This window comes from Girardinichthys multiradiatus, chromosome 8 (genome assembly GCF_021462225.1).
Source record: "Girardinichthys multiradiatus isolate DD_20200921_A chromosome 8, DD_fGirMul_XY1, whole genome shotgun sequence".
Lineage (NCBI taxonomy): Eukaryota > Metazoa > Chordata > Actinopteri > Cyprinodontiformes > Goodeidae > Girardinichthys > Girardinichthys multiradiatus.
The window spans coordinates 36,306,124-36,328,811 of record NC_061801.1 but is presented as its reverse complement, the minus strand read 5'-3'; the positions used below and the strand labels follow the sequence as shown (position 1 = coordinate 36,328,811).

The window sequence follows — 22,688 nt, the reverse complement described above, 5'->3', positions numbered from 1 at the left end:
TGACTGTGCAGGCCATGGGAGATGTTCAACTTAACTTTCATGTTCATCAAACCAATCTTTCAGCAGTCTTGCTGTGTGTATTGGTGCATTGTCATCCTGATACACGGCACCGCCTTCAGGATACAATGTTTGAACCATTGGATGCACATGGTCCTCAAGAATGGTTCGGTAGTCCTTGGCAGTGACGCGCCCATCTAGCACAAGTATTGGGCCAAGGGAATGCCATGATATGGCAGCCCAAACCATCACTGATCCACCCCCATGTTTCAATCTGGGCATGCAACAATCTGGGTGGGACGCTTCTTTGGGGCTTCTCCACACCGTAACTCTCCCAGATGTGGGGAAAACAGTAAAGGTGGACTCATCAGAGAACAATATGTTTCACATTGTTCACAGCCCAAGATTTGCGCTCCTTGCAGCATTGAAACCGACGTTTGGCATTGACATGAGTGACCAAAGGTTTGACTATAGCAGCCCGGCCGTGTATATTGACCCTGAGGAGCTCCAGACGGACAGTTCTGGTGGAAACAGGAGAGTTGAGGTGCACATTTAATTCTGCCGTGATTTGGGAAGCCATGGTTTTATGTTTTTTGGATACAATCCGGGTTAGCACCCGAACATCCCTTTCAGACAGCTTCCTCTTGCGTCCACAGTTAATCCTGTTGGATGTGGTTCGTCCTTCTTGGTGGTATGCTGACATTACCCTGGATACCGTGGCTCTTGATACATCACAAAGACTTGCTGTCTTGGTCACAGATGCGTCAGCAAGACGTGCACCAACAATTTGTCCTATTTTGAACTCTGGTATGTCACCCATAATGTTGTGTGCATTTCAATGTTTTGAGCAAAACTGTGCTCTTACCCTGCTAATTGAACCTTCACACTCTGCTCTTACTGGTGCAATGTGCAATCAATGAAGACTGGCTACCAGGCTGGTCCAATTTAGCCATGAAACCTCCCACACTGAAATGACAGGTGTTTCAGTTTCATTGTCCAACCCCTGTAAGAGTGCATCAAAGGCAACACACACACATAGCAGGACCTTCATTTCCTTATGTTTACACCTACGTAACACATAATTTTCAATATTCTAGTATACAAGGGAAGACAGAACCAGTGTCACTCCATCATAGGAATCTTTAATTACCTTGAATATCAAAACGTTCCAATGGCTTCAGAAATAAGATGTTTAGCCTCACTTTTCACAGTACGTATTTAATTAAATCAGTCACGAAATGAAATAAATCCATATCAGTTTGTATTGTTGACAGTGAGTGTCCTGCTTCTAAGCACAACAATTAGCAAATCCCCTTGGTTCTGTGAACTGCATCTGGAACACAGTTACTGGGTGTGGTGTCATAATCCGAGTTCTGACTACTAAAGCAAATGGAGCACAACAGAAACCCTCAGCAGCTCACATCTATCCTCACTTTTGCTGGCTTAGCTGAAAGGATTATTTTTACTATAAAATCAAAGACATATAAGCCTTGCCATAAATAGAGTAATTACTGATGCTAATGTATATTTTAATATTTCCTGGTGATAGAAATGTATCTTATCAAATGTATTCTATTGATAAACCTTAGTCCTGATTCTTAGACATATGATCTTAGTGTCTCTGTTTGCTGCTACATTCACTCCCTTTATGTTGACTGTGTTTTTTTGTACTCTGAGGTTTGGCTCTTAGCTTCCATTAAGCCTTCACTTCTAAGTCTCCATCAACACAAACTGGCTCAAAATATTTACAGCATAACTTGTCACTCAGCACTGAATCTGCCAGATGCCAGATTCGGCTGTAAAGCAGGAAAAGTTCAGTCAGTCGTGTGGCCCTGTGCAGTCCAGTTTGCCTTCACATTCAGTTATGTATTAATAAATGTCTGCTTACGTTGAAATATTGTAAGATATTAAACATTCATAATGCAGTTCCAACCAGTGGTTGTGTGTTTGGAAGATGGCTGCCTTCCAGGATATATTAACCTAAACCCTTTGATCGCTTATTGTTTCCTGTCTGTATTTAGCCACAACTACCATAAACCCTGAGTCTGTTTGTAGGTCAAGCAGGATATTTTTGGCTGTATGATCAACTTTGTTTCCTAATGATAAAACATAAAATATCCAGTGTATGGGATCTCAGCTTCTCTCCTCCTGGTTGGTTCTGGCAGCTCGTTATCAGCAGCTGCAGCTCATCTCTGATGAGCTCACTGGGCTTCTTAAGGCAGCTGCTGGAACTGGTCTTTGCTGGAACATAACCTCAGTTATGTGGACTGCCTGTCTGCCTACCTGCCCGGCTACCTACCTACCTACCTGCCTGCCTGCCTGCACCTGGTAAATACTTACCTAAGGACTGCACTGTAAATATACTCACCATCAGCACTCTCACCTTGGATTCCTGGATTCCGTCCTCTTCCCCTGGTTCCTGGACAACACCAACTTATTATCCTAGGCAAGCCTACACTAGGAATAAAACTTCACTTACCATCTACATCCTGTGTTTTGAGTCTGTTTTCATTCTCTGGTTTGTTCTACTTCGACTACCTTAGTGATTCATGATACAGTGTCTTGCTTGAAGAGAATTCAAGACAAGAACATCTGTTAAAAAACATAAAAACTATCAGGTTACATATGAGGTTTGAGCCAGTTTCCTGTTTGAGCATTTTCATTTCCATTTAGTTTACAAACGCTCACCATCGGGATGAATGCCAAGTAATTTTAGACCTTTAATGATGTGTCTCAAATGTTTTTCTATGGGGGAGCAGTTAGACAATAAACCAGTGCAATAGTTAAAAAAAAGAATTGGGTGTACAAATCCTTATTTAATTTAGACCATGTGAGTTTCACCCCGTCGAAATTTTACATACAGGCTAAAAGTATACATTTAGTTAAATGTCCCTTGAGCAAGCTGCAAATCTATGCCCTGTTTTTGTAGCCAACAACAAGCTTCTAGCATAAACATGGCTGGATATCTGACCACTCTTCCTTGCAGAATTTGTCGGCTTCATTAGTATTGATTGGTTTCATGCCGCAGACCATGCTCAGAGCTTTGGGAACAACATTCCCAACCTGCTTTATCAATTTTTAAACCAATTGCTCTGTTGGAACATCTAATTTTGTTCAAGTTTTAAACATTTGGCTGTTAATTCAGGTGCAAGTTGAATAATTTTGATGTAGTGAAAACAGTTCCAAAGCATGATGCTGCCACCACCATGCTTGGCAGTTTAAATTGTTTTCTACAGGTTTGAAAGCCTTAACTAGACAGCTCTAAACTTCTGGTCTTCGGCCAAACAGTTCAATCTTAGTCTTTCACAACTCTAAAAGTTGCCTCCAGAAGATATATGTCTTGTCCCTGTGGGCAGCTGCTAATTTCACTGTCCTGGAAGGTTCTGATTTAGGACCAAGGCCTCTCAGTCCATGCTGATGTTTAACTGGCAGTGATATTGGTGTTCCAGCAGCTCCTGGTTCACACTGGGCTTGATGTTTGGTGGTTTCTGGGTTTCTCCTGAACATCCTAAACAATTTATTTTCTTCAGTTAAATGGCAGAAACCTGGACACATCTTGTTCCAACAGGACAAGGATCCCAAACAAGAAAACACCTCAAATGTCTATCCAACTTTATGCCACCTTGACGATGGCTGCAAAAGTGTTTGACATCGGTGCATATTACTATTTCACTAAATATTAATGGGTGGTGTATATTTACAGGAAAGCCAAATTCATGCAAATTCAAACCCATTTCTTGTTTTTGAAGGTCATTAATTGATTGTTGTAAGGATTCCACTTTGGAAAATGAAAAATTCAAATGCCTTTTTAAAAGCCCAAAATTGGCTTTGATGCCCATTATAAATGTATGTAAACTTCTGATTGGAACAATAAGTATCAGAAAAAGAGCAGATTTATTTAATAGACATCTTTAAAGAAACATCATTTCTGCAGCTGACAGTTGACCACTTCCGGCTCGCTGCCAATCACAGGTATAAATAACCTCCTGAGATTAGCAATATCACAGTGCTGGTAAATTCAGCAATCAGCTGCCGTGTCTAAAGGACTGCTCTGCTCTCACTGCACCTCTGGCATGTGGTGAAGCCCTAAAAATAAATGTGCCCCTGAGATTAAACCCAAGCTGTTATTGTGGGTGTCTTTTACAACCTGGGTAAAAACTAAAATAATTGTTTATCTTTTTTTACCCTATGTACTCAACTTAATCCACTTTTAATATATCTACTTGTTGCAGGGTGTTTTATTTGCAGTAAAAGTAAATTGTAGCATATTGCTTGTATTACTGTTCCACCACTGAATGAGACAACGCAGTGTGAATAGACAGCTGTGTAAGGCTTTATATTGAGGAGGTCAATGACTGCATGGTGAACTGTAAGGAAATCAGCCTTCCCCATGATAACATAACACTGCTGTATTACAAGTCCTTTTCTGTAATTAAACCTCCAGCATGTGATGTTGGACTTTTGTGAGAAACATAAATGTGGGTTTACATTAGCTGTAAGCCATAATCATTACAATTAAAAGAAGTAAACTTGAAATTAGTCGCTCTGTATTTAATGAATCCGTATAAATATACGAGTTTCATTTTTTAATAGAGTCATTTCAATAAATAGGTGTACATTTAGTCACCTGACGTTTAAACACGTGACTGCTCACCTTTTTGAACAAAGCAACGCATGAATGCGCGTGTGTGTGTGTGTGTGTGTAAGGCGCCACGCCCACTTCTTAAAGAAACAGAATGCGTGCTGCGACGTTACGCCTGCGAGACCAAACCCAGGGCGAACACGGTTGTTATGTTTACATTGAATCTGTTTTTCGCAGCGCAGAACATTCAACTGTTTTAGTTTTCCGAGGATATATCTGTCGGTCTGAATTATGGACAGCGACAACGAAGTTGTTTCGATGAAAGAATCCAAAAGAAGAGAGCGCCAGTTCGGTGAGGCTCGGTCCACTTTCTAACGCACTTTGTAGCTTAGTTACAGCGTTTCAACGGTTTAAGAGCCACACGTTGCCTTATATTCCACTCAGTTACGTACCTTAACACAGTTAGAGTATTAACCTTGAGTTTTACTTTCACATGGTGTGAAAATTGTGTTATTTTATCAGACAAAGCAGTGGCTGTACTCGTTAGCGCCATTCTGTTTCTCCTCTAGCAACGAAAAGCTAACATTAGCAACCGTTTTATAACGTTCCTGCAGCTGTGTCGTTTTCCCAAATGGAAAGTTGGAAAATGGAAGTTTTTCCAGTAAGAATAAAGTCCGTGACGGCGATGAAACATAGAATACGACTGTTTACATCTACTCAATTGAGATATATGTGCAGTAATTCAGGCATTAGGTACCAGTAAGTAATAAACATGGCATATTGTTTGGTTGTGTGCTGTTTATAAATGGAACATATTGATATTGAGTTTTAATTTTACAGCAAACCATGGGGCAATTAGAAGTAAATGGGATAACCATTAATACCAGGTGGGGTCAGCTCGATTTATTTAATAAGTATTGATCGTCTTAGTGACGTCACCTATTTAAACTCGGAGTTATTTAACAGCGCAAATCCTAATTTAAGCAGCAGCAGTTTTATAATAATTGACTTTCAGGTCACAGGTGGTACTGTGCTCCGTTTCCTGGTTATTCTCACTTTTACAGTTTTGATTGTTTCGCACCTGCTGTGACAGTCTGCTTATCTGCTCATGATTGTCTGTAAGGAAATGCGGTTATGTGATTTATCTAGAATGTCATTGTTATTATGAACCCATAACGTAATTTCTGTTGAGACAATCGTCTCAGAATGCACATATGGGACACAGACAAATTATGAATAAAAATCCTTAAGTTAAATTTCTATGAACAGGGCTTTGATCACACCTCCTAATTTGTCATCTTTTGAAAGAATCAACGGGTCCAAACAGGGACCAGAACCACGATCAATGGGTGCATGCTAAGCTTATAAGAAAATAATGTACAATAAATTAAATCATCTACCACATTTTACTATACTTATGATTAATTATCTCTATATTTGATAGGAAAAATACGTTTGAATGACTTTTGGTGATGTTATCTCAAACTAATACTATGATCAGTTTGACTCTATGAATGATGTCACTCTAAACATGTTTTATATGCGTGGCGGCCATATTGGAGATTGAATTCAGGGTACTCCTTGACCTCTGACTGTCCTAGTCAAAATTCTGATTTAAGGCAACGGTTCTTGTTGTATTTCCTTCCTGGGAACTCAGAAAACTGCCGAGTACAAGAAGAATGTACTCAGATGTAGTAATTTCAGAGTACCAAGATCAAAAATCAAATTGAAAACCCAGTGAAGTTGACTTTATGGCTCAGAAACCCAGAAGTACCAGTCCAACCTTTGTAGTGCAATGCATTTAGTAGTCTGATTTTTCTGAGTTCCTGTCAGAAGTACAGCAAGAATGTACCTGAAGTGAGGATTTTATTAAACTTGTAGGAGAGCGGCCTCCATCACAGGACCAATATTACCTCAGTCCTAATACAACATTCTAAAAGTACATGTATAAAGGATGTAGCTTCACAGTTTGCATCTTGTTTAACTAGTGCCACAGTATGGCTACGTTCACACAGCAGGCAAATCCAGCTCAAATACGATTTTTTTTTTTTTTTTGTTACCATATGTGACCCATCCATCTTTGTTATGGCTCCCATTGCTGAACAACTTAATAATTACACAGAGATGCTGGCACCCATTTCTACTCCCGTAAACAGCTGCTGTGTGATGTCTACATTCCCCTTCTGCGTATGCGGATCGCTTTGAGGTCGTGAACTGTTCAGACTGAAGTCTGGTGGCGGTTGCAATTAAATTGTGGTGTGAACCACAACGCAAAAGAAGAAAATCAAGACCTGCTGTATGAACATAGACATACTGTGGCACAATATCCATTAGGGGACATCTTCCTCATTGTCTATGTCTTTCATTCGAGATTTCTGCTTTGCTTTTGTCCCTGCAGAAATTACAAAATGGAACCAAATTCTCACTGTCTGACAGGAACTCAGACTAAGATTTTCTTTGTTTAGGTCAGGTAAGATTAACATCATTATGTTTTGCCCAGTGCTTCAATAGTGAGTCAGATAACTATGCAGAACATTTTTTATTACTGGTTTTGAAATTCAGACATTTAGAGATTACAAGATTACAATGCCTTTAAAGAGTTTTGGAAAGCCCAGATAATGATGATGATGTCATGGCTTCGAGAGCTTCTGATAGGTTAATTGTGTTAAATGAAGGCATGCATGTGGATGTATTTTATGACAACGCCTTAAACACTGCTTGCTATTGGGATATAATTAAGATATTAGTCAAGATATCAGGGAGAGAATAGAGGATCTGCACATGTCTGGTTCCTCCTTGGGTACAATTTCTAAATGCTTTTAGGTGCAATGATCTGCATCTAGAAACACCATAAGAATGTCCTGCCGTCCTACTGTCCACAACCAAAGCGAAGGACCTTGTGAAGATGTTGGTTGAAGCTAGTAAGCACGTGTCGTTATCCACAGTCAAACTAGTCCTGTACCAACATGGGCATTAAAAGCCACTTAAAGAGGAAGAAGTCATTCCATCAAAAGCAACATGAAAAGCCAGGTTTCGGTCTGCAAATGTACTCAGCAATAAAAACCTTATTTGTTGGACACTTTTCCTGTGATCTGATTGTGATCTGTGATCCTAACCATTGTTAGATATGGTGGAAAAAGGGGAAAGCTTACATGCCTGAGAACAGCATCTTAACTGTGAAGTACGGGGGTGGCAGCATTGTGCTGTGTGGGTGTTTTCCCAGCAGGACGAAGTGTTGCACTTCAGAAACTAGCTGTGGGCTGAGCTGAAAAGGTGTGAGAACAAGATGGCCTACAAACCTGATTTGGTTACACCAGTTCTGTCAGGAGGACTGGGTTCCAGCAAACCATAGAGAGTAGTGAAAGCCACTCAAGTCCTACAGTTTAAAATGCAATTCTATCAGATATTAATGGGCATGTATGAGAATTTCTCATTGTTCTGGCATGAAGCAAATAGAAATAATTCAGCTAGTCCTGCCTGGCAGGAATGTCAGGCAGTCAGGTGTTGTAAATATGAATCTGAGAATATTATTTAATATTAATATTTTACCAAATAATATTTTGGTCTGTTAAGGATTGTCCTGTGAATACCAGCCCCATTAAGGCGATGGTATTAGGACAGAATAGAAAGGTGTGAGACGAGCTCTGACATTATTGAACAGCATAAACTCTGCACATATATGGAATGAATTCACACAATTTCTTAAAATACAAGAATTTATTAACAAAAATAAGTCAACTCAAAGTCAAACATATTTCAATCAACAAACTCTTTACTATGCTAAAACAATCCAACTAACTACCAAGCAGAATTAAAGAATAGTGAAGACTAATAGGCTATGTACAATATAAACAAGTTGATTAAAGATGATTAGAAATTATGACCAAAAAGAGTGATGCAACATTACCATGCAATGTTTATGTTTGAGAACCAAGGATTATCTTGAAGAATCTGGAAGTGAAGTTAAGTTAGTTTTGGAACTAACTTAGAAAATAATCAGCAACCTTTAGACAACCCTTCACCATGCAAGATCAGATTAAATATTATTTTAATAAAATAATGTTTTAAATAATGATCTGCTGAATAAAACCAACCTCCTGGATGACTAATTCTCAACGGTGTCTAATTAGCTGCCTTCATTTATTAAAATAATATTTGAAGAAATATTATTGAGTATTTTGGAAAAGAGCCAAATCTTTCTGGAGAAATGGGGCTTAATGGTGTTTACTTAGTTATCAACTTTAGTAAATGATGTTCAGGGACTATTATTCACTAGCTTGAAAACTAACAACCTTTCTGTTGACTAGCCTTAATGCTAGCACACGTGTTCTTACCGGCTGGCCGTTGGGCTAACAAAGAAGCTAGCTAAAGTGCTAAGCTAGAGATAGCTTAGCGCCAGAATCAACACATACCTTTAAAATACCAGGGTTAAAATGCATAAGCGCTGACGGCGCGTTATGAGCAATGTTCTGGTTAAAACCACCCTTTAAATAAAGTTTATCTTAGCTTTAAAACATACAAAGAACCCGAACCGGCCTGGGTGCTACAGGTAGCATGCTAGCACCAAGATAGCCGAGTTCCACAAAACAAACTTCATAACATGAAAACGTTTAGATCATTTCATCCTAAACCAATCTGTTAATCTGCCCAAAACCCAAACTCTGAACCTGTTGAGGGAATGTTGTCCAAAGGCGAAGTTTGAAGAAGATATCCGTCGTGAACAAAGAGTTAGCTTCCCGCTAACTTCTTCAGTTTCCTCCGATCAGAAGGTGCGTTCGTTCTGTGAACAAAGGTTGGCTTCCCGCTAACTTCCTCAGTTTCTCCCGATCAGAAGGTGACCAGCTGTTCGTTACCGTAAACACGGTTGCGGACGTCGTCTTTCCTCCAGACTCGGCTTGTCGAAACAGCTTCTCTCGGAACACCGTTTGCTTCTGTGGGGCCTCGAAGAGAAAATGTAAGCAACTCTTACACCTTAATTTCTCCGTTCATGAATGAAAATACCGGATACACAGACAGTATTTCATTCTACATAACTTTTGCAAATGATCGGTGATCGGTCCTTGGATCCAGTTGAATTTATGTCCTTTTGCCAGCAAAAGACATTCAGCGCGCTGTGTTCCCTCCTGACCCGATGGTCATCGGTGTGGAAGAGAAAGACTTGTGGAAAGGTGGGGCTTTTATTTGGGTATTGGCGCCACAGGAAGTTCGCAGTTACCCCATTTCCTGGCTGTGCTGGAAGAAGGTTAATGCACTTTATTTTGAAAGGTTCCAGGAAAGTATGTACCTGAGTTTTAGTGTTGAACACCCATGGCTGTGGTCCCAACACAGGGAAAAGCTTCTCTTTTTTGTACAATTGATGTTAAAAATGGTTTGAGCAGTACGTTGCCATAGAAACATGATCTCCGTTTTCATACCTTCATCGTTTTTTATCAGGATTGCAGTTTATTGATCTTTATTTTTAGATTTTATTGCAGAATGTTAGTGTGATGATGTCATCACTCGTGATTTTGACATAGTGAGATATTCAAACTTTTAAACAACTTTGTTACTCACGGTTAAAGGTTAAAAAGTAGCTAGGTGGGGCACGTAGTGCAGCGGTAGAGCGCGTGACCCATAGACGGAGATGCAGACGCCCCAGTTTCAAGTCCCGACCTCAGAGACCTGTGCTGCACGACTTCCCCCTCTCTCCAGCCCACTTCCTGTCTGTCTACTTAAACAAACAAAAATTAAGGCAATTAGTGCCGCATCCAGTTTTGTGTTCCTTTACCTAATAAGTCTTTCACTGCTATAAAATTCACAGTTTTCTATTAAATTGTTCAAAAAGTGCTGAATGCTGAAAGTAAAAAACATGGTTGATACTTCTACTGCGTCCTCATCGTGTGTTTGGCTTAAACCTTGTTTGCGCTTCGGTCCTCCTCTCTGAGGTAGATGCTGTTCTTTTAGTAGCTGCATTGGCACTCTTAAAATGTCTTCCGGGGCTTGCTGTACGTTGCAGGACTGCGTTTTGACTTCTAACTTTCCCTGTAGGTCCAGGCCGTTACAGTTCACATGATGTTGAAGGTATGGATCCGAACCACCATGTGGGTGCATTTCATTATCAATAACCATGAATGTCTGGGTGTAGCCTAACATGAGAGCGCTGAGCTAGGAATGGTTGGAGGAGATGATAAACCTGACTAACAAATGGTTTATGTGTAGAGGTGATATAAAGCTACCCGCATGCATGACTTGATTACAAAAAATTCAAGGAGAGAATGTTTAGCTACAAGCTCAGAAATGGATGAAGATTTAATTTTACAGGATGTGTGTGTGTCTCTTTTCCCCTAGCTCTAGAAAATCCAGACTCTGACATCGGCCTGTGTGGCTGGCTGCTGGTTGGACTTTCTGTCATGCTGATGCTGGTCACTCTCCCCATCTCCATATGGATGTGCATTAAGGTCAGCTGCTCATCAGATCTACGATAGGCCTGGTTTTAAAGCAAACACAAAGTCATTTCATTGAGTTAAGGAATAATAATAGTAGGAAGTTCGAAGCTTAATGCTATCATCATTTCCAACCATGCTGGAAACATAGAAATAATACAATTATTCTGGCTCCTAACCATGTTTTAAATGAGCACTGCTATTAGTTTCTCATGTTGATGTGGCCCATTGGATTCCATTCTGACTCCGCTCATTGTTTTGTGTGTTATCTTGCGTCACCAATTTGATCCAACAGTCTTATGTTTGACTCTAGATTTTTAGTTTTCAAGAGCAGAGGTCGATTCAACAATTTCAAGATAAAAACATGGCTAAATCCTCAACCTTCCCCTACTGTGTTTGAAAGAGAGCTTGCAGGATATTTTTGCACTGCTCTTGTATGGTCTACACTAAACAAATCTGGACTTGACTGAGACACTTTAACATCTAGTTTCCTTTTTATCAGACATTGAGATGTAGATTTGCTGCTGTTTTTAGGACCATTGTCCTGTTGATGAGCCAGTTTGGAGAAAGCTCCGGATGTTAGACGGACTCTAAAATACTCTTTTGTACAGAGCAGTGTGTGATCAACTTAATGAGTAAAACATTCCCAGGTTCTGTGGCAGCAAAAGGACGTTGGTCCAGATGTCTGGTTCATTCAGAGGCAACTTCCCAATCAAAAGTTTTAATTCTATTTTATGTTTTAAGGGAAGAGACATTTATGGAGATCAATTGGGGCCATAAAATTAGTTTGGAAAAAAATTTAAACTGAAAACAAATCAAAACTTTTTCAGATTCGTGTTTTTTTTTTTTTTTTTTTTTACACTTTTAGATTTTCACGATTCAGAATCACGATTGACAGCTCAACAGGGTTGGACAAAACAATTCCAGCTGTTGCATTCAGGAACCATAGGAATAGGAAATCTCTGTAAAACACGATCCATATTCAATGTTTATGTGACTGAGTTTGATCTAAGCTGTTTATGTCAACGAACATTTCCTGAAAGCGGGAGAACCGCCAGACCGCAGTGGGAGTATCCGACCACACAGCTCTACTCGGCAAACAGGGTCAGGAGTTTGAAAGTGAAAAAAACTAAATCTGAAAGTGTTAAAAATTGTTTTGACCTTTTTTTTTTCAGTTTAAAAGTTTTGTTTTTAGTTTAACTTTTTTGGTTTTTGAACAAACTTTATGGCCCAAATTTAGCTCCATACATTTCGCCTTCAGCTTCTCCGAGCCGCTGTACAAGCCATACTTGTTCAGTCTATTTCTAATTATCATAAAGGTCATAGGTCATAAACATTTAACATGCTAACTGAGGCCCTTGGAGTCTGAGATGGACCTCCTGGATGTTGTAGTTTCTCTGATCCAGGTGAATTTGCTGGGATGTCCCCTCCTGGGCTGTCTTAATGGTTCTTTACATCAACTTCCTTACTTCTAAATGTTGGAGTTCAAGTTATTTCCAAATAGGCGTATAACCCTTCTGGCAACAATTGATCTCTCATTGCTGATGTCTTTCCGTCTTGGCGCCCTGGTTGATAATCAGGTAACCACTAGATGTGGGGACTTCCTGGTTGGCTCTTACTGTCTTACTGTCCTCATCACTGAGGTGTTTTTTATTTGGATTCTGTGTTTTGGTTCAAACAAGCAGACAATATATCTATTCATTCATTCATATTCTATTCATTTATTTTCTTACGTTTTAAAGATACAGAAAGTGTGTGTACCCTCTGCAGATCGTGAAGGAGTACGAGCGCGCCATCATCTTTCGCCTTGGGCGCATTTTGCGAGGAGGAGCAAAGGGTCCGGGTAAGCCTTTTATTTTTGTTCAACGTTTTTACTGCTAAATGTTTTAAGAAGATAAATCTTTCTGCTTCTCGTATGTCTTTATAAGTACTTTAAGTTATTTTTAGCACCAAAGATTTAAAAAAATATCCAAAGGGACTATTTGGTTGAGAGCATGGAAGATGTCTTAGATGGATGACAACAGAGCCATAAACATCTGCACGTTTTGGTATTTTTCATTGATTTGGTTAAAGGAATGGGAACAAATGCTATCTTTACGACACGCTGCTGGTAATAAAGAGCCTAAAGATCTGATTTAAATGTGGTTCTTTATATTGTCGTATGTAGCAACACAACACCGGGTCAACCTTTGGGTTTTGGAGCTCTTGTCACTTAAAATAACCATTATTCCTTAACCAGTTCTGTTCATTGATGGAAACGTTCCTTGAGCACCAATCAGAAACTCTTTGTTTTAGGAGGTTTACAGTCATTTAGAAATGTCTTCATAGCCCCTCCCAGACGTATGGACAGCGGTATTTTCGTCTCTAAGGTCATTGCTGATGTCTTTCCATCCTGGCAATGTGTTACCATTTTTGCTATAATTTGTATTCTATACATTTTGACAGGAAATACAGGCAGCTACACTTCACTGTATGGAGATGATGCACCTAGCTTATGTCTGTTTTAATCTCTGCCCCCCTTTTTCAATCATGGAGACCTAAAACGTGCTGATGAAAGCTGCAAACATCCTCCACAGCTTTGCCTCGCTGTCTGCACAGCTTTAGCTCGAGCAGCAGAATTTGACTTGGCCTCCAGCCAGACGCTCATTTATCCCAGCGTTCCCAAACATTTGCTGATAGGCTTTCTCATTATTGTGCTTCATTCTTTGTTCAAACTGTTTGCATTCTTGTAATATCACAGGGTTGTTCTTCATCCTGCCGTGTACTGACAGCCTCATTAATGTGGACATGCGTACTATCACCTTTGACATCCCACCACAAGAGGTATGACACGCACTCTTCCGCTGCCCCACCTGCAGGTGTCATTTTAAAACTCATATCCTCCACTAATTCATGTATTTCAAGCATTTATTCCTGTTCATTTAGATGATTATGGCTTAGAGCTCATGAAAAAACTAAATTCAGTTTCTAACAATTTAACATCTAACATGTTATGACCTACACAGTCATGGGGGAGGCTACTCTACAGGTGTCAAGCAGACAGGCACTGATGCCTTCAGCAAGGAGGACAACCCACTTAAGGTCTTTGTGAAAGAAGCAAGCTGCTCAAAGCGCCTTATCCAAGCATATTAATGGAAAGTTTAGGGGAAGGAAAACATGCATTAGACAGAGGTGCACAAGCATCAAAGACAAACACAGGCTTGAGAGGATAGTGAAGCAAAGCCTATTCTACAGTCTGGGGAGGATTCACAGGGTGGGGACTGTTGCTTAAATCAATTCACACACATTAAACTTCACACTGGACCTTAAGCACCATGGATTCTGTGCCTCTCCACTCTTGCCTTCAGACTCCAGGACCTTGATTTTCAAATGTAATGCAGACTTTACTTTCATATGAAAAGAGGATGTGGGACCTTTGAGCAACAACCCAGTTCCTTTTCTCCGTAGCCCAGGTAAGATACTTCTGACATTCTCTCTGGTCCGGTTCAGGGGTGGCTGAACACAGGAAATCTAGCTCATAACCTGGATATGTCTGTGTGTGGTGGCCCTTGATGCACTGACTCAAGCTACAATCCACCAAGAGAGCAGTGGAATGGGGATAGCTTGCATCTTTTTCCCACCTCACTTTTTCCTTCCACTACACTTTCCATTAATATGCTTGAATATATTCCTTGTGGAATAGCCATCCTTTTTAGCTTCTGTGCCTTACCATCCTTGTTTAGGGTGTCTCTGACTGCCTGCCAAGTAAATGTCCATTGGGCAGATTGTGTTTGACATAAGATGACCAGAACAAAACATTTCTCTATAAAAAAATGCTTTTTATTTGTCTCATGGTCATATCTGAGAAACATCTTCAAAAATAACAAATATATTACACTATGTGTAGTAAATCTATGAAATATACAAGTTTCTCCTTTTGAATTCAGTTACTGAAATAATTTCACATTTGGAAGAATTTATGAAGATCCAATAAGTGAAATGTTACCCATCTCTCAGGTTCTGACCAAAGACTCGGTGACTGTGAGCGTTGACGGCGTGGTGTATTACCGGGTCCAGAATGCCACTCTGGCTGTGGCTAACATCACCAATGCGGACGCCGCCACCCGCCTGTTGGCCCAGACCACCCTGAGGAACGTCCTGGGCACCAAGAACCTGGCAGAGATCCTGTCCGACCGTGAGGAGATCGCACACAGCATGCAGGTAAAGGACACTTATAAAAGTATTTTTAATGAAGGTTTATTGCTTTAGGCCTGCTCTGTTTGGTCTACATTTGCAAATGGACTCTAGCATTTCTTTGCTTAGAGAAGCAACAAGCTACAATGAAGTTCCTTCCTCACTTCTTTCAATTATCACCATTATGGGGAACGTCAGGCCTCTCTGCATGGATGAGCTCCTCTTCATGCTTCTTGTGGTTTGGTTTGGTTTGGTTTGGTTTGGTTGTTTGATGAGGTTTGGCTCTCCATTTCATGAAAGCTTTTAGCTCCCATCCAGCCATCCCATCTGAGAGTTCTCAAAACTTTATGGTAGAACCTAGAGCCAGCTTCCTCAGGTGCACTTCATTTAGACCCAAACCAAACAAGCAAGTTAAACTCAAGTTAGCGTAAGACAAGCTGGTTAATGTGTTCGTCTTTTAAGAATTTATTTAGATTTATTCCTAATTTATGCTAAGCTGCTGCAGACTGTTTTACTTGTTTTTGGTCCGTTTTATTTCCCACATTTTGTCACATCTCAGTGTATTTTGTTAAAATGTTATGTCCTAGACCAACACAATGCATTTCACTTTAAATGTTCTTCTTATTAATATTAGTATTTTTATTGACTTAGTTTGATCTCTGCTAGTGTGTGCGTCTCTGGGGGTTTCAGTGGATTTATGTCGGTTTGAATGTTTTTAACGTTTGTAAGCCACGGCTGTCTGTATGGAAAGCGCTCTAAAAATAAAGTTTGACGGGAAATGTTTTGTCACAGTGAGAGCCACAGCCTTGAAACCGTGAGAGATAAGCAGCGGGTCAGAGCATTTTCCTGTGTGAACACAGATTGGGTTTATGTAGAGAAATCATTGTTTTGCTGTACCTAAATATACTTTCTTTGGGAGATTGTGAAGTTTGAACATTGATGTGGTCACAATGATCATTTTCATGTTTTAAATATTTGAGTGGAGGACTTCCTGGACGTTCCGTGTGGATAAATCTCGGTTCTTGATAAGGTTTAGTTGAGGCTTGTCACTCAGGGGTTCTGGTCCAAAACACAGAGGTGCTGAAAATTTAAACTGACAGAAACCACAGGTTTTTAAACCCAAATGACTTTGTGATCTTTAAAGTAATAATCACCCTTCAGGTTATTATCTCATTATCAAATGAAAAACTATCTTCCATAGAATTCAAAGGGATGCAAGTCTTATTATTATGTCATTCTGATTTTATTTGTGAAAAATGTAAAATCATATTCCTTCTGCTTCAAATGAAAACTTCAGAAACCCAGAGTTGATCCTGAAGGAGTTTCAGCTTACAGCTGTTCACTGTGAAAAGGAACGGCGTTTAATATCACCAGAGATTATAAAGAGTTTACAGAAAATATCAACACCCTGATCATGAACATTCCCATTTCAACCTGTTTCTGCACTGCTGGCAGCTGAGAAAGTCCTTTAGTGAGCTAAAAGTTAAAGACACTTTAACATAGGAGACGTTTGTGGTTCAGTTCAATACAGTTCAGCTATTAAAATGTTAAGATGACGTTAGCAATGTGAGAATTATCCCTTTCATTTTTGTCTTGTAAAAAGCTACGAAGGCAAGCTTTGTTGTTAATTGGTGCTTTTTGAATTAAGTTGAAATGCTCCCCAGTTACTGATGGAAATAAGCTCCTGAGGTCTTGACCTGCTTGTTTTATGGTTTTAAAGCTGTTAAAAGGTATGAGTTAATTTGGGCCCGGCACACGGCAGGTGTATAGAGAGACTTCGGTCCTCGACCCGGCTGACCTTTGATTCTAGTCCCGGCCCCTGCGATCTGTGCTGCATGTCTTCCCCCTCTCTTCACCCCTACTTTCAAAGAAATACAACAAAATAAAAGTAATAAAGGTAAATCAAAGGTGTTTTACAATGCTTAATGTGTAAACAAGACCTGTTTACATCTAATAAATGCATGAATATAACTGACTGCAACATTCAGTTCAGAAACCCAGGGATTTCCTCTACATGCATCAGAGCGTCAGCTTTCTTTGTAGAAGCGCAGCCTGGATCGGCTCCATCTGCTGGACAGAGTTTAAAACTGAAGGTGTGTTGATCCTACTGTCTCTTTGCGCTTCCAGTCCACTCTGGACGATGCCACAGACGACTGGGGAATCAAGGTGGAGCGCGTGGAGATCAAAGACGTGAAGCTGCCTCTGCAGCTCCAGAGAGCCATGGCAGCTGAGGCTGAGGCAACCCGCGAGGCCAGAGCCAAGGTAAGGCGCAGCAGATCGTCTTAAAAGCCGCAGTCTGGCAGGATGTTCAGAATCAGAATCAGAAAAGCTTTATTGCCAAGTACGTTTTTGGACATACAAGGAATTTGTTTTGGCGTAGTCGGTGCAATACAGTACAAATTAAACAGTATAAACATTTCTACAAAATAATATAAATATATGTGCACAGTTTTAAGTGAGTGAGAGTAAATATAGAGCAGTATAAGATGCAAGAGCAATACAACAGTGAATGTTTATGGTTAAAGAGAAAGGAAACCTTCAGATTTCTTTCTAAAGAGGCGGGTTTCCTCTCAAACAAAGGAATGCCTTCAAACTATAATAAATCTTAACAAGTATTCACAGAACCTTTGTATACAAATGTGTTGGAAAAAGATCAGATTAGGATTTAATGTGGGATTTAAGAATCAAACAGGAAATCCATCTCAGTTCAGTAAAAAGATGCTCCGAAAATAATAAAACAGAGAGTGTAAATATGCTCTGTTCCATGCAGACTGTCAATGAAAACAGACAAAATGATCAATTCATACTTTTATTTGAGCTGTAAATGTGTGTGTAGTAACTGGCCACTAGCTGTCTTTCATATATTAAGAGTATACAGTATACCGCAGGGTGTAATGTTCAGCACATTATCTGCCTTTCTCACTGCTTTACTATGTACTGCTAACACATAGAGGACTAGATTAATCTACTGGAGCTGGAGGACAGAAATTAATGACACAGATGGTACCATTTATTCTAATAACCAAAAATTAGTGACCAAAAATGTGCAAAATAAATAACCAACAAAAATAAACCAAATACCATAAATTGTGTACAAGTTGCTGCAACTGTTATTATTGTCGAGTGCCCTTATTAAATTATTGCAATAGAAAACGATCGAAAACAACACAAGTCTTGGTCTGAGAAATGTCCATCAAAGACAGGGCCCAATCAGTCATGGATCGACACAACTACCATACTCCACATGAGTTCAAATGAGTCCCAGAATTGTTTAAATATGCCAGTGTATCAAAGACTGTATTGCACATGTGGGCAAAGCTAGTTTAGTGAGATGGAGGCTTAGGGTGTACTAGCCTCCTACCAGAACACAGGACGAGTTCAGTTGTAGGCTGGGGTCCCATGCTCCTAGCCGGCAGTTGTTTAGTTCGCCATCCGCAAACCTCCAGACCTTTCGAAGTTCGAGGAAACCCAAATTCATCCAAGTTTACCTGGCTATTTCCAAGATAGTTTCACACTCAAACGGCTGCAAACATCTCTCTGGTCTGGTAGCGGCTATCAGTTGGGTTACACCACTCCTCTGATTGCACAGAAGCCAGAGCAGCTTGTACACTTGCTGCCTGTCATACGATTGGTTAAACACGGTCACGTGACTTATGTGAAAGAGGCGATTACCACATGAGACACGCAAGCACGTAACTCATTAAATTTCCCTTTGGGATGAATAAAGTATTTTTGAATTGAATTGAATTGACTTCACAGACATCGGAAAGTGGAAATATACAGAACATATATAAGACAAGGGCAAAGAAATACAGATATATACAGATTTTACCCCGGACTACAAATGCTTTATAATAACATTTCAAAGTTCATTTATTTCAGTAAATCGTGTAAAAGAGTCAAACTTCTAAACTATTGATTTGTTACTCACAGAGGAACATATTTAGAATGCAGTGGTCAGTGTTGATGACTCGACAATAAGAAAGAGACTCGGCAAAAATGGCCAAAACCACCGCTGGCCCAAAAGAACACAAAGACCGGTCTTACATTTACTAAGAACTGTCCTGATGATCCCCAAGGAGGGAGGGAAGTTCTGAAAGATGTGCGTCCCGTTACATCTGCTTTAATACGCAGCCTTACGGAAAAAGAACAACAGACCAACAGTCAAACATGGTGGTGGTGGTATGATGATCTGGCGCTGCTTTGCTGCTTCTGAAACTGCACGACTTGCTGTTATTGATGAACCGTGAATCCTCTTCTCCAGCAGAAGAGCAGTGTTTGACCATCCGTTTGTGACCTGAAGCTTAACGACACTTGGGTCAAACGGCAGGACAATGATCCAAAGCACAGCGTCATGTCAAAATCTGGGCCTAAATCTGATTCAGATGCAGAGACACGACCTTAAACAGGCGGTTTGGGCCCAGAACTCTCCAATGTGGCTGAATTAAAACAATTCTGCAAAGCGGAGTGGGCCAATAATCTTCACCAGCAATATAAAAGACTCATTGCCAGTTATCACAGCTGGTGCTGCCCGTGCAGAACAATCAGCACACAGGCTCGTTTGGTTTGGATCACCGTTTTTCTTCTAATAAATGAAATCATGATTTAAAAACAGCTTTTTTATTTTCGCTCGGGTGACATAAACGCAATAAGAGAAGAAATCTCACAGTTCTGTACAAACTGAAGTAGAAAAAGAGTCAAACAGGAACCTACAAACATTTCTAGTCCAAATGAAACATGTTCTGTTCCTACACTGTACTAATCTACACAATGACTTTCAGGAGGAAAAGGTTGGGTTTTGGACCAGTACTTTTCCTTCTTAGACAACATAGATGTTTCTGTTGGAGACGGTCTTCAGCACCAATATACAAATTCAATGAAAAGCCCATTCCAGGCTGTCCCAAAATGCTCATGGGATATTTCTTGATGCTCTGCTGAAGTTTAAGATAAAAATGTAACTCAGTATTTATCACTGGAGATCTTGTGTTCTGAAAGCTTTTCAGATCTTTGGTTTTATTCCCCTCTCTCCTCCTCCTGTTTCCTCCTGTAGGTGATCGCCGCCGAAGGCGAGATGAACGCATCGCGGGCCCTGAAGGAGGCCTCCCTGGTGATCGCAGAGTCCCCGTCGGCTCTGCAGCTGCGCTACCTGCAGACCCTCAACACCATCGCCGCCGAGAAGAACTCCACCATCATCTTCCCGCTTCCGCTGGAGATGATGCAGGGCCTCATGAAACGCTGAGGAAGAACTCCTTCCACCTTCTATTAGTGCTCATACAGACAGACACAGGTCAGATAGGCTTTCTGCTTTTAACCAGCAGTGCTTTTAAAGTAGCTGTTTTTATTCATTTGTCGATAAAAGCTGATTAAATTCTTTTAACTGACCGATCTGAGGCTCCATGACCTCAAACTTTTACATCTTCTGTTAAAGATGAACTCCTGCTGGATGACTGACCTTCCTCTGATTACACACACACCATCAACTCCTATTCTGTCCTGAGTAACATTATTACCAATGAACTTGATGCTTGATGATTCACTTTTAAATCCAGTATTTTAACTTTAAACGGTCAAAAACCCAGTGACCAGTGCAGAGTGCAGCATATTAACTGCTCTGTTTTACTTTTGTTGTGTTAAAAGTTCAACAAACGGAGGATTATTTCATTCATTGCTCACAGTGCCTTGCAGAAGTTTTGATATTTCCCGATCCTTTTCACATTCCCCGACATTACAAGCTCAAACGTCACTGGGATTTTATGGAATAGAGCAGCACAGAGTGGTGCATAATGTCAAAGTGGAAGAAAAGGGATGCATAACTTCCAGCACTTTTAAAAAGATAAGGTTCTGAAAAGTGTGGCATGCATCTGTTTTCAGCCCCGCTGTCTCCAGTGTTCTGCAGCCTCTACCCATGTTTCTTCCAGGAATGTGTTGTGTTTAGCTCCATTCATCCGTTCTGACCAGCTTCCCTGTCCCTGCTAAATAAAGCATCCCCATGGTATGATGCTGCCACCACCGTGTGTTCACTGATGTTCTCTACCAAACCTTCAAGGTCTTCACTGAGCAAATGTTTTCATATGAAGATTAAATGCCACACAGGTGGACTATTTACTAATTAGGCGACCTCTCAAGGTAATTTAAACTATTTTTTATTAAGGGGAGAATATAATTTGATGCCACACTTTTCAGATTTTTATTCATGAAAATTGTTGAAAACTACGTATGAATTTCCTTCTGCCTAAGCATCTTACTCTGCTTTGTGTTGGTCCATCACATGAAACACATTAAGGTTCAGGGTTGTAATGTGACAAACTGTGAAGAGGTTTGGAGGGGATGAATAGTAGGCTCAACATGGAAGACGGAGAAATGCATTTATATTCCATAAATAAACTGCTTTATAATCCACTTAGTTTTCATTTTCTTGCTTGTTTCTGGTCGCCAGGCTGGATTTAACTGGTTGTACATATTTACTATCAGCTCTCTATCAACCCACAGTATATGAAGTACTTAGAGGATAATACGCACTTTTAGACTTAAAAGACCTTTAAGCCATCAAGCTGACAGAACCCAGAGTGACAGTTTAGTTCAGTGGTGCCTTTCATTTTATCCTACCTTCAGTTTCCTTACTTTTTTCAAATTCAGGGCTATAAATGTTTCAGCCAAAAGCCTTAAGTCCCTGCCAACCAAACATCTGTATTAACATTGATCTCCTTCCATCTGCTGATGAAATTTTACTTATGAGTTTTTATTTTCTGAGTGTAACACAAACATACTTGTTCTTATTAACCTGTGAAATATACCATGCATCCCTGTTGGTAGATGTAGTAGCATCCTGTAGGTTTATGTGTTGTATTGAATACACAGATCAGGCATTACATTATGACCACTTTCCTTAAAATTAGGGTCATCAGTGAAATCTCCCATGGATCAGACCTATTTTTCCCAGTCTGTCACCCAGAGAACGGATTAATGAAGCATCTTGAGTTGGTTTTCCTTTTAATTAGTATGCTTCTGGATGCTGTTTCTGTACCTGCTGCTTTGGGCCTCTTCTAGGTAGTCAGGAATGATCCCTCAAAGTCACTCCAGTGAAAAAAAAAAACTAGAAATTTGTATCAGGAGAGTTTTCTCACTCCCAACTCTCAGTGGTCATAATATTCTGGCTGATCAACGTGTGCTGTTGTAGTGATGTTTAGTAGGTTCCTGTGGACAGTGAGTAGAATCGCTTCTATCATACGATGTGTTTTGTTGCTGTTGACAGTTGAAAGATTGTTTCTCTGCAGAGCTGCTGCTGAAAGTTTGACTCAGGAAGAAGGAAAACATTGAACTTTTGCTCTTCTGCCCCCTGCAGACCAACTGTAGTATTATTTGTGATTGAGGCTCCTTTTAGTGTATATTTACAAGCTTGTTTATCACTTTTTACATGTTTACTGTTGAGGCTGTGTTTTTATTCTTGCATCTAATTTAAATTTAATATATATACATAATTTTAAATAAAGATGCAATCCACACACACACACACA

At 40.1% G+C, this 22,688-nt stretch overlaps 1 protein-coding gene across 5 annotated transcripts; it reads left to right on the top strand.

Annotated features, from left to right (window-relative positions):
- The first annotated feature begins 4,719 nt into the window (after positions 1-4,719).
- Positions 4,720-22,686, top strand: stom (stomatin). 5 transcript variants are annotated; one of them, XM_047372640.1, is made up of 9 exons: positions 4,778-4,931; positions 6,978-7,049; positions 10,607-10,639; positions 10,907-11,016; positions 12,772-12,844; positions 13,742-13,824; positions 14,998-15,201; positions 17,302-17,436; positions 20,225-22,686. In XM_047372640.1, the coding sequence occupies exons 4-9, from the start codon at positions 10,969-10,971 to the stop codon at positions 20,411-20,413; spliced, it is 732 nt and encodes a 243-aa protein (XP_047228596.1). In that variant the 5' UTR covers positions 4,778-4,931; positions 6,978-7,049; positions 10,607-10,639; positions 10,907-10,968; the 3' UTR covers positions 20,414-22,686. The 5 variants fall into 5 exon arrangements, with proteins under 5 accessions (XP_047228593.1, XP_047228594.1, XP_047228596.1 ...); XM_047372637.1 differs by lacking the exon at positions 6,978-7,049 and having other exon boundaries at positions 4,720-4,931; XM_047372639.1 differs by lacking the exon at positions 10,607-10,639.
- The last annotated feature ends 2 nt before the right edge of the window (positions 22,687-22,688 follow it).